This window comes from Scyliorhinus torazame, chromosome 14 (assembly GCF_047496885.1).
Source record: "Scyliorhinus torazame isolate Kashiwa2021f chromosome 14, sScyTor2.1, whole genome shotgun sequence".
NCBI lineage: Eukaryota > Metazoa > Chordata > Chondrichthyes > Carcharhiniformes > Scyliorhinidae > Scyliorhinus > Scyliorhinus torazame.
In genome coordinates, this window is record NC_092720.1 from 51002950 (window position 1) to 51015358 (window position 12409).

Here is a 12409-nt window from a genome sequence, read left to right on the forward strand (position 1 = left end):
CCAACTGAAGCAGTGGTTTAGAAATTACTGGCTCTGCCTCTTAATTTCTGCTAATCCAGCAAGCCACTGGAAAAGTGAATTCTTAATATTGTAGCCTTGTTAATTTCTTATTGGACGATGCTGGAGTAATTACGTACTTTTTTCCTTTGTAACATCTGGTGACACAAGACAGGGCTGTTGGTTTGTACCAAAACAGTACACTTGGAGTAGTGTAGTGATAAGATGAACCAATAGCCATTGCTTTGGGCAACTTAACTGTACGTGATCTTGAGCAGACAAAGTTCATTTTGCAGATGTAATGTATGTGTTTTTCTGTAACTTGTGTAAAATTGGTACCTTCGTTGGTAGATCCCAAAAGTCCACAACAATAATTGGATGATCTGTTTGTTTAATTCTGAAGCTACTATTTTGGACTGTTTATCGTATGCCCATATTTGCAACTATGGAAAACTAATAAAGCTGAATAACAGGTTCATATAAAGTAATAGCCCCAGAAACTAAAGAACTTCCCCTGAATACTCAAGTTTTATACCACACATGAAGTTGCACTGAATGTATTGTGGGATATATTCTGATCAGCACTTAGCTGCAGGCACACCAACCATTAGAATATTTATTGGAGAGGAAAACCCTTAAGTACATGAAAGCAGTTTGCATCAACGATGAATATTGAAATGACTTTGAGGAATATGAATACTGAATGCATGGGATTTATTTTCGAGGGGAACCTGGTGGCATGCCCCTTCCTGAAAGCTTTAATTTTTGACTCTATTTTGTGCATTTTGGGGTTGACTATAATTCAGATTTTTTCAAAGCGAAACGAGATTCTGATCGAAGATTAGAGATATTTTTAAGCCTGCAAAGAGTATAGTACAGATTTCACTGCAGCTTTACAGGTGAAGCTAAAATAAATAGGTTGATGTTATGCTGTTGAAATAATATTGGACAATAACTTGCATTTTTACATGTAAAAAAAGTGATTCACATAGATATAATAAAAAAAGACATTGAGCCAAAGCAGGACATATTAGAGGGGATGTTCATAAGTTCCTAAGATATGCAACAGAATTAGTCCATTCGGCCCATCGAGTCTGCTCCACCATTCTATCATGGCTGATATGTTCCTCATCAGTTACCTACAATGCTACAGACCAAGAGCTGAATTGCAAAATCAGCCAGAGCACTTCCTCCTTCGAACACATGACCTAGGAATAGGAGTAGGCAATTTAGCCTCCCGAGACTAAACACCTTCAATGTGATCAAGGCTCAACTCATGGTCTCAACTCCACTGTCCTGCCCATTCTCCATAACCCTCCAACCCATTACCAGTTAAAAATCTGTCTAATTCCTCCTTAACTTTACTCACTGTCCCTGCATTCACCGCACTCTGGGGTAGCAAATTCCACAGATTCACAACCCTTTGGGAGAAGTAGTTTCTCCTCAACTCTGTTTTAAATTTGTAACCTCTTATTCTAAAATTATGGCCTCCCATTTTAGAATGCCCCACAAGACGAAGTATCTGCTCCACGTCTATTTTCTCCATACCTTTTAGCCTCTTGAATACCTTGATTTGATTTCCCTTTGTTCTTCTAAACTCCAGAAACTATCGGCCTAAACTCCTCAGACGACAAACCCCTCATCTTTGGGATAGATATAGTTAACCTCCTCCGGCTCCAATGCCACTACATCTTTCCGCAAATAAGGGGACCAAAACTGTGCACAATGCTCCAGGTGCCGTTTAACCAATCCCTTGTATAGTTGCAACAACACTTCTTTACCTTTATACTTAATTCCTTTTGCTATAAATGCCAATATTCATTTGCTTTCTTTATTATCTGCTGCACCTGCATGTGCGTTTTCTAGTGACTCATGCATGAGGACACCCAGATCCCTCTGCACCGGAGAACCCCAAAGTCTCTTCCCATTTAGATAATTTGTGTTTCCATTTTTCCGACCAAAATGCATGACCTCACACTTAACCACGTTAAACTCCATCTGCCACATTTTTGCCCACTGTCTAACCTATCTATACCTATTTGTGAGGTTCTTATTTTCTCATTGCAACTTGCTGTCGCACCTATTTTTGTGTCACCTGCGAATTTGGCTATAGAACCTTCTGTTTTGTGCTTAAGCAAAGGAGATTACAATGGGATGAGAGAAGAACTAGCTAAGGTAGACTGGGAGCAAAGACTTTATGGTGAAACAGTTGAGGAACAGTGGAGAACCTTCCAAGTGATTTTTCACAATGCTCAGCAAAGGTTTATACCAACAAAAAGGAAGGACGGTAAAAAGAGGTAAAATCGACCGTGGATATCTAAGGAAATAAGGGAGAGTATCAAATTGAAGGAAAAAACATACAAAGTAGCAAAGATCAGTGGGAGACTAGAGGACTGGGAAATCTTTAGGGGGCAACAGAAAGCTACTAAAAAAGCTATAAAGAAGAGTAAGATAGATTATGAGAGTAAACTTGCTCAGAATATAAAAACAGATAGTAAAAGTTTCTACAAATACATAAAACAAAAAAGAGTGGCTAAGGTAAATATTGGTCCTTTAGAGGATGAGAAGGGTGATTTAATAATGGGAGATGAGGAAATGGCTGAGGAACTGAACAGGTTTTTTGGGTCGGTCTTCACAGTGGAAGACACAAATAACATGCCAGTGACTGATGGAAATGAGGCTATGACAGGTGAGGACCTTGAGAGGATTGTTATCACCAAGGAGGTAGTGATGGGCAAGCTAATGGGGCTAAAGGTAGACAAGTCTCCTGGACCTGATGGAACGCACCCCAGAGTGCTAAAAGAGATGGCTAGGGAAATTGCAAATGCACGAGTGATAATTTACCAAAATTCACTAGACTCTGGGGTGGTCCCGGCGGATTGGAAATTAGCAAACGTGACACCACTGTTTAAAAAAGGAGGTAGGCAGAAAGCGGGTAATTATAGGCCAGTGAGCTTAACTTCAGTAGTAGGGAAGATGCTGGAATCTATCATCAAGGCAGAAATAGTGAGGCATCTGGATGGAAATTGTCCCATTGGGCAGACGCAGCATGGGTTCATAAAGGGCAGGTCATGCCTAACTAATTTAGTGGAATTTTTTGAGGACATTAACAGTGCGGTAGATAACGGGGAGCCAATTGATGTGGTATATCTGGATTTCCAGAAAGCCTTTGACAAGGTGCCACACAAAAGGTTGCTGCATAAGATAAAGATGCATGGCATTAAGGGGAAAGTAGTAGCATGGATAGAGGATTGGTTAATTAATAGAAAGCAAAGAGTGGGGATTAATGGGTGTTTCTCTGGTTGGCAATCAGTAGCTAGTGGTGTCCCTCAGGGATCAGTGTTGGGCCCACAACGGTTCACAATTTACATCGATGATTTAGAGTTGGGGACCAAGGGCAATGTGTCCAAGTTTGCAGACGACACTAAGATAAGTGGTAAAGCAAAAAGTGCAGAGGATACTGGAAGTCTGCAGAGGGATTTGGATAGGCTAAGTGAATGGGCTAGGGTCTGGCAGATGGAATACAATGTTGACAAATGTGAGGTTATCCATTTTGGTAGGAATAACAGCAAAAGGGATTATTATTTAAATGATAAAATAGTAAAACATGCTGCTGTGCAGAGAGACCTGGGTGTGCTAGTGCATGAGTCACAAAAAGTTGATTTACAGGTGCAACAGGTGATTAAGAAGGCAAATGGAATTTTGTCCTTCATTGCTAGAGGGATGGAGCTTAAGACTAGGGAGGTTCTCCTGCAATTGTATAAGGTGTTAGTGAGGCCACACCTGGAGTATTGTGTTCAGTTTTGGTCTCCTTACTTGAGAAAGGACGTACTGGCACTGGAGGGTGTGCAGAGGAGATTCACTAGGTTAATCCCAGAGCTGAAGGGGTTGGATTAAGAGGAGAGGTTGAGTAGACTGGGACTGTACTCGTTGGAATTTAGAAGGATGAGGAGGAATCTTATAGAAACATATAAGATTATGAAGGGAATAGACAGGATAGATGCGGGCAGGTTGTTTCCACTGGCGGGTGAAAGCTAGAGGGCATAGCCTCAAAATAAGGGGAAGTAGATTTAGGATTGAGTTTAGGAGAAACTTCTTCACCCAAAGGGTTGTGAATCTATGGAATTCCTTGCCCAGTGAAGCAGTAGAGGCTCCTTCATTAAATGTTTTTAAGATAAAGATAGATAGTTATTTGAAGAATAAGGGGATTAAGGGTTATGGTGTTCGGGCTGGAAAGTGGAGCTGAGTCCCCAAAAGATCAGCCATGATCTCATTGAATGGTGGAGCAGGCTCGAGGGGCCAGATGGCCTACTCCTGCTCCTAGTTCTTATGTTCTTATGTCCCTATATCCAAGTTGTTAATATAGATTGTAAATAGCTGGGGTCCAAGGACTGAACCCTGTGGTGCCCCACTAGTTACATCTTACCATCCAAAGAAAGACACATTTATCCCGACTCTCTGTCTTCTGTCTGTCAGCCAGTCTTCTGTCCAGGCTAATAATTTACCCATAACCCCATGTGATCTCATCTTGTGAATTAACCTTCTGTGCGGCACCTTATCAAATGCCTTCCGGAAGTCCAGATATACTACATCGACAGGATCCCCGTTATCCACTTTGCTTGTTACATCTTCGAAGAACTCTAGCGAATTAATCAAACATGATTTGCCCTTCATAAAACCATGCTGACTCTGATGGATAGTGCTTTGGCTTTCCAAATATCCCGATATTGCACCCTTGATAATTGGTTTTAATCATTTTCCAACAACCATATGTTAAACTAACTGGTCTGTAATTTCCCACATTCTGCTTCCCTCCCTTTTTGAATAAGAGCTTTGCATTAGCATTTTCCCAATCCAATGGAACCATTCCCGTGTCCAGGGAATTTTGGAATATAATAACCAATTGATCCACCATCTCTGCTGTCGCTTCCTTTAACAACCTAAGATATAGGCCATCGGGCCCTGGGGACTTGTTTGCCCTCAATCTCAAGAGTTTGATGTCCAAACGCCTGGCTGAAGTAATGACAGCCTCAAATGAAGACAGCAAGATAAAGACATTCGGGGAAAGAATTCCAGAGCTTTAAACTGACACAGCTGGGAAAATGGCTGGAATTTTCCGACCGTTCTAGTTGGCAGGATCTTCTGGTCCTGCCAACAGTGACCCCGCCCCCACCACGGTTTTTCTGGTGGCAGTTGGTGCATAGAAGGGGGAACCCCATTGACAGCGACGGGTTAAGAAGATCTGGCTGTTGGGCAATGGCGGGCCGCAAAACACGCCACGGGGGGATGCGGAAAATCCTGCTCAACGGATGAGTTCATGTGCGGAAGTCCATTGTTAGAAGAATGGCGAGTTGAAGCAATGGTTTTGGACAGGAAGAAGATATGGTAGGAAGGAGATAAACCCTGAAGGAATTTAAACACAAGGATATGAATTAGGAAATCAATGGCTATTGTCCATCAGTACGAACAGGGATCATGGGTGAGTTTGACTTGGTGTATGATAGGAGAGGAACAGCAAAGATTTTAACAACACATTAAACATTTGTCCATTATTATTGCCAATATTAATTTCTGTTCTCTGTTGTTCTTTTGAATGGGTCAAAAGGTTTACTTAGTTGTACCAAAGTTAGGTATTATACATTTCAGTCACTTCTTTTAAGAAGAATAAAGCACAAAAAAATATTTTCAGGAATAGCTACAAGGATCTGAATTTTGACTCCGGCGCACGTGATTTCTTCCAGTCTTGTAGTTGCCAATTTATTATTAGTTTACTGATCATGTTTCCTTCAGATGTTGACCACTTTAAAGTAGGTGTTGCGGGCTGCATTCCTGATTACTTTACAGGAACAAAGAGAAACGAATCATACATGTGGAAGCAAAATGAATGCACCCAAGTTACATGATGCAAAACTGTAACTCCCATAGATACAAGCCCCACCCCATAACAGTAATTTCAGTAAAATCCTAAATACAGCAATCTCAGAATTAATTTCTTTAAACTACTTTCATAATCATATTTGCTCTACAGTATTCCAAATCCTGGTAACAGAAATGTCCAACAAAGCTAGTTAATGAATGCACATTAGCGAGCATCATGTGTTTCAAAATTGTGGTCGCTCTAGGCTTGAAATAATAAACCTCTGTATATGACAGCTGGCAAGAAACACCAGAAAGTTTATTTTGCGGAAAACTGTAATATTTTAAAGTTTAAACCTCCTTGGAGACAAACACTAATTAAAAACACCTAAAAATGTGACACCCAAACGCCATCAGCTCGTCACCAAACATTTCTTACCTATGTGTGCACAACCATCAGTGGAGAGGAAAAAAAATTCTAGCTACCTTCAATTTTGCTGTGCAGCTCTTGTTGTTCATTCTGAATGATCTGATGATAATGTTGACAGCATCCATTGCAAGTGGGAAGAAAGCGAATTTTTCTTGTGAAGCATTGACAAATTGACTGCCTGGCTTGAAAGACCATACATATGGTGCTGAAGAAAAATTGTGAATGTTTGCTGCAATTCTGTGACCTTGGAAGTCATTGAACTGTAATTGGGAGTGGAATACAATTTTTTTATTTCATGCAGGGAACATTGGATGGACCCATGTCTCACTTTACATGTCGCTATACATTTTGTTGCAGGAAAGCACATATTCCTTAATTCCAGTGTTTTGATTTATCAAAGTTTTCCTATAGTTTGGTTATCGTACCACATTTGTTCGATATCTCTCTTTGATCAATACATAATGTACAGGTTGCCTTTACTGTCTCAAGTATAAGATCCACGTTTTCGCTTGTGATCATGTTTTGTCATATGCAACATGCACTACTAGCCCCTACTATATAATACGCTCAAAGTTTAACTCAATAAGGCATTTTTTCCCAAAACCTGATATGATTGGATACAATATTTGAGTAAAGTTAGTAAAGTCCACAAAGTGGAGTTCAGAGTAAAATGCTTTGAAATTTCTGACGTTTGCTGACTTAAAAATCAACTTTATTTAAAATTAATCTTAAATCATTTTTTTGAGGGTAGTATAGTGGTTAGCAATGCTGCCTCACGGCGCCGAGGACCTGGGTTAGTTCCCGGCCCCCGGGTCACTACCCGTGTGGAGTTTGCACATTCTCCCCGTGTCTGCGTGGGTCTCACCCCACCATCCAAAGATGTGCAGGATAGATGGAATGGCCACGCTAAATTGCCCCCTAATTGGGAAAGAAAAATGATTTGGGTACTCTAAATGTATGAGGGGGGGAAATCATTTTTTGAACTCAAATGAAAGTTTCCGATATTGGTTAGAATCATAGAACTTACGCAGTGCAGAAGGCTGCGATTCGGCCCATCGAATCTCCACTGACCCTCCAAAAGAGCACCTTACCCAGGCTCACTCCCTACCCCACCTAACATTTGGACACTAAGGGGCAATTTAACATGGCCATTTAACCTAACCTGCACATCTTTGGATTGTGGGAGGAAACCGGAGCACCCGGTCAAAACCCCTACAGACACGAGGAGAATGTGCAAACTGCACACAGATAGCCACCCATGGTCGGGATTGAACCCAGGTCCCTGGCATCAGCCAATTTTGATTCAGAAAGTAAATCAGTTTCTTAAAATCAAGAAGCTTCTTTTGTTGTGGTTCTGTAGCAACGTCTTAATATGCATTTGCGCATTTTCTGTGGGGAAGCTAAAGCTACCACAGTGTGACTTTTGTAAGTAATTAAAATAAGACAGAATGCTCTTGATATCTTTCCTCAAGGCTGTCCCTCGCTAATAATTTGCAAGCTGTTGAACTTTCTTGCCTAAAGCTTTCTCCTCTGCTTCTTTCTATAACAGAATGGCTTTGAACCGCACTTCTTCTTTGAGATTGACAGTAACACCAATACCATTAAACGGAGGCCTGGCTCACACAGCAAGGTGACTGAGCAGCTTGTGTGGAGTTTGTGGCTTTGCATATACTCTTGTATTTTTTTCATTCGGTGCCTGAAATTGTAACTGGGTGTGGTTCCTTTCACCAGACTAGACTTCACAATCTTTTCATTCAAAAAGACACTCAGAAGGAATTAGGTTTGTGCTGTTGTATTCATATTTTGTATGGAGTCAGTCATTTATTGTCTGCCATATGTTCTTATTCCGGAGTCATTTGAGAGGTACAAATCAAGAAAGATTCAAATGGTTACAGAACTTCCAACATTTAAAATAAAGAGGAAGCCAAACTCTCTCCACAGAATGTGGTAATCTAATATTTTCGGCAGTGCAGCTAACTGGTGAAAGGTCCTACACAATCTGTGTGTGTGTGTGGACTAACTTTTGAATTGCAACAATACTTACTACAAGACTATCTTCATCCTTTTGAATTCTATTTTAACCAAACCACCTGATCTTTTTTTAAATTAAAATAATATTGAGCTAGATGGTACATTAATGCAGAACTGGAAAATATAAATATTGAGGATTGCAGTAGTATTTTTATTTCATGTCCAAACATTTGATTCCCATTCTTAGTATTTCCCTAACTGTGCAACCAGTAAAATGTCAGATATGGCCGAGAACCTAATTTATATTTTCCCACTTATGTTAAGATATTTTTTATTGTTTTTTTGTTTTATGTAATACAGAATACTTTTTGTTTTGTAAAATATTTTAAAAACAGAGTTAAAGAGTATTTTCAACAATTGGATAGATTTTCTTATCGTGCTGTAATGTAAATACGGTTTATTTGACTTTTTTATGTTCTGGAATGCAGATTGCTGTCAATGCAGCAATGCAACTTCTACAAAAAATGCTGTTGTATGTATAAACTGGGATATAGAAACAGACAATTTTTTAGATTAATACTGTTTACCTGCCTTCTCACCAAACCAGAACAAATTTGTATGCATTAGTTATGACAAATTTTCTTATCAAATACTGAACCATATAACACGTTTTTCCTTGCAATTTATGTCATGTTTGTATTCAGTTTATTTAATTAGCGTGTCTCTGAAAATGATCTTTCATTCTTATGTAGACAATTATTCCGTCTCAGATACTGAAAGCTCTACTTTCACCTGTCTCTTATCCTCTTTCCCTCTATCTCTGTCGCTAATGTAGAAAAACTCTTCATGCTGACTAGGAGACCCTAACGGTATGTTTCGCTCATATTAAAAAAAGATAGAAAATGTAGACATTATCTGACCCAGGACAAATATTTTTACATGAATATGAAACACTGTCCCATGAGAAAAAGGAACTCAAAGCTCAATTTTATGTTTAATTACGTGAAATATCAAATCAAATTAGTAATTGATATTGCCAGATTTGATCTACAGAAAACCTTTGCAGTAATCATGCATGCATAAAACCTATTGTATTACTGCACAATCCAGTGTCAACTAAAGTGAAAAATTTGAATCGCTTATTATATAACGAAAGGTGCAGCAACTCCTCTTCATTTCCAAAGTAAATTGTACACTAACAAATTTCTTGTAACATTATCAAAATGGACTCTTTAACCTCACGAACAACCAAAAGAAACAACTTGTTTTGTGGTAAAACAGAAAAGATTCAAAACTAACCACAAGTACTGTAAAATAAATAAGAATAGACTGATTCTGGAGGGTATTCACGAAGAAAACTTGCATTTGATTTCAGAGGAGTATAAATACCAGAAGACTGATGTGGATTCAGTCTGCATTAAAATGTAGACTTGACTATTTTTGTGCACATCTGGACTTTGAGAACAGCTCACAATTGGTGTTTTAAAATGTCCTTTTCTGGCCACAATAGTCACTTATATTCTCACTAAGCAATTTTTTTGTTTATTGTCGATTACTATTGTGTCGTTATCAACACATAAACCTTAACTTTTGAAATTGCAAATTGTGTAAAAGAACTTAAATAGAAAGAGTTAGAAAGAATCACAAAATATTCTGAAAAAATATTTTGTTTTAAACAGAATGAACTTGCATTCTTGGAATAGGAGATTAAAAGTTAATTTTAAAAAGTCCGAATTCTTGGGTCTGAGGAGCAAATATATATATACTGATCTATGATTAATTTATTTAAAGCCTAGCAATCTGCTTACTAACAAAGTCATTGCAGATCTTTCTGCCACTTGGGTTCAATTGCCTCGGCTTAGAAAATAAATGTTCAGTTCTGACCCACAAAAGTTACATTGTTGGCTAATAAGTAAGTCGGTTCTCATAGGTCTGTGTTCATGACTCATTCCAGATCTATAAAAGCTCAGTAGATCCGAAAAGGTCTTTCAAACGGAGGTTTATTTGTAACCAAAGGAAAAGACCATAACGCAGCATACAGCACACAGGTCCCAACCAGGATTACTGATCATGCTCCCAATCCTGGCCGGCTTTTTAAAAATCAATTTAGACTACCCAATTTTTTTTTCCCAGTTAAGGGCAATTTAACGTCGCCAATCCAACTAGCCTGTGCATCTTTTGGGTTATGGGGGTGAAACCCATGCAAACACAGGGAGAATGTGCAAATGCCGCACGGACAGCAGCCTGGGTCCAGGATTGAACCCGGGTCCTCAGCGCCATGAGGCAGCAGTGCTAACCACTACGCCGCCACCATGCCGCCCTGGGCCGGCTTTTAAGGGTTGATTCTCTGAGCCCCAGCTGATGGCACTCTGCCCTTCAGTGGGGGAGCTAATTCCACGAGCTCCATGGCGAGATCAGTCGGATCATCCCTGTAGGTCTTGTGAGGGTCATTACAACCCCCCTCTTTCCTTCCTTGAAGTCCGACGGTCCCTCTGTTGCTGGATGCAGAGGAACACCTTTTTTCACTTTCCCACGGTTTTGCTTCCAACAAGTGTGAAGCTGGGCTGGGGTGTATAACGAATTGGGAACATCGGAACCGTCGGTAGAGTCCTGCGTTCTGTGTCTGGCCATACTGTGCTCCAAAAATATTGAGGATTTTGTATCCATCTCTGATGCAGTCTTCCATCTCATGCAAACCTGGGTCTTGGTCTTTGGAGAGTTGTGCTCCTTGGCTCAGGGGTGGTAGGCAAGGGGAATGAGGCACTAATACAGCTGGAGAGAATACCCCTGGTGCAGGTTCCCTGCCATTGAGATGGTCCACATGCTTGCGTACAGTCCGTTCTCTGGTTTTGACTGCATTGGAAGCTTCTCCAAAATTCCTGACTTACACTGTGTCTCCTGGCTTGAACTCTCTGTGTTGCTTCTGGTGATCTTGATAACTCTTCTGGTGGTCTTGATAACTCTTCTGGTGGTCTTGATAACTCTTCTGGTGGTCTTGATAACTCTTCTGGTGGTCTTGATAACTCTTCTGGAGGTCTTGCTTCTTTTCACCTTCCCACTAAGGTTGGGAAATGTCAAGCTTAAAGGGCTTCAGAGCTGTCGGCCTGTCAGTAGCTCTGATGGCACAACCCCGGCATAGTCCAATAAAAAAAGTGCCAGTTTAGTTTTAACTGACTCCGTAGTTTGTTTTTTTCATGCTTGTCTTAAATGTTTGTGCTGCTCGCCCAGCCAGATCGTTCAAAGAAGGATGATGTGGGGTGGTTTGAATATGCTTCATCCAATTAATCTGCATAAACCCCAGAAATTCCTCACTTGTGAAGGGGGTGCCATTATCGGTGAAAAGCACCTTTCGCATACCATGAATACTGAATGATTGGTGTAGCATCTCGCCAAGTGATGGAAGACATCCGGTAAACAGCCATCCATTTTGAGTGGGCATCGATCAACAGCAGAAACATTGACCCCAGGAAAGATCGGTCGAAGTCAACGTGCAAACGCACCCAAGGGCGCCCTGGCCACTCCCATGGGGGAAGAGAGGCTGATGGCTGGAGCTTTTGATGTTCTTGGCACACTACTACACCAACTTGTCAATATCGCTATCAAGCCCTGGCCACCACATGTAGCTCCTTATGAGCATCTTCATTTTAGAAACCACTGGTGTCCATTGTGCGAATGGCGTTTTGGCCTTGCCTTGAGACTACCATGCAGCGCCCCCACAGGACAATGCCATTGTCTGCACTAAGCTCCTGTTGCTTGGTTGCAAATGCTCGCAGTCCTTCCGGAAGTTCCCCTGCAGTCCCCTATGTAGGATGACGTGGCACAATTTTATCAATGTCGGGTCCTTTTGAGTCCATACATGAATTTGTGAGGCCATGACAGGCAACATGCCTGGGCGTCAACACAACTCTATCCGCTACTGGTGGGGACAAGAGGGTATATAAGGAGTGGGAATAGGCTAAGAGCATCCATGTGTGCAATCAGTGCACCTGAGCGACATTCAAAAGTATATTAATACACTGCCAACAGCCATGCCCATCGCTGGATCATGGCTGAAATTATCGGCAGTATCAATTTGGCTTCTTTGAAAAGGCCGAGTAAGGGTTTGTGGTATGTGCTTATTGCGAAATGATGCCCATCGACGTACTGGTAAAACGT

General features: G+C 40.7%; 1 protein-coding gene across 1 annotated transcript in view; it reads left to right on the forward strand.

Annotated features, from left to right (window-relative positions):
* The window catches only part of LOC140389720 (DISP complex protein LRCH3-like), a 210817-nt gene that overhangs the window by 160213 nt on the left and 38195 nt on the right, over positions 1 to 12409 (forward strand). The window contains 1 exon segment of the mRNA XM_072474169.1: positions 7833 to 7913. Coding sequence (XP_072330270.1) covers positions 7833 to 7913 — 81 coding nt within the window.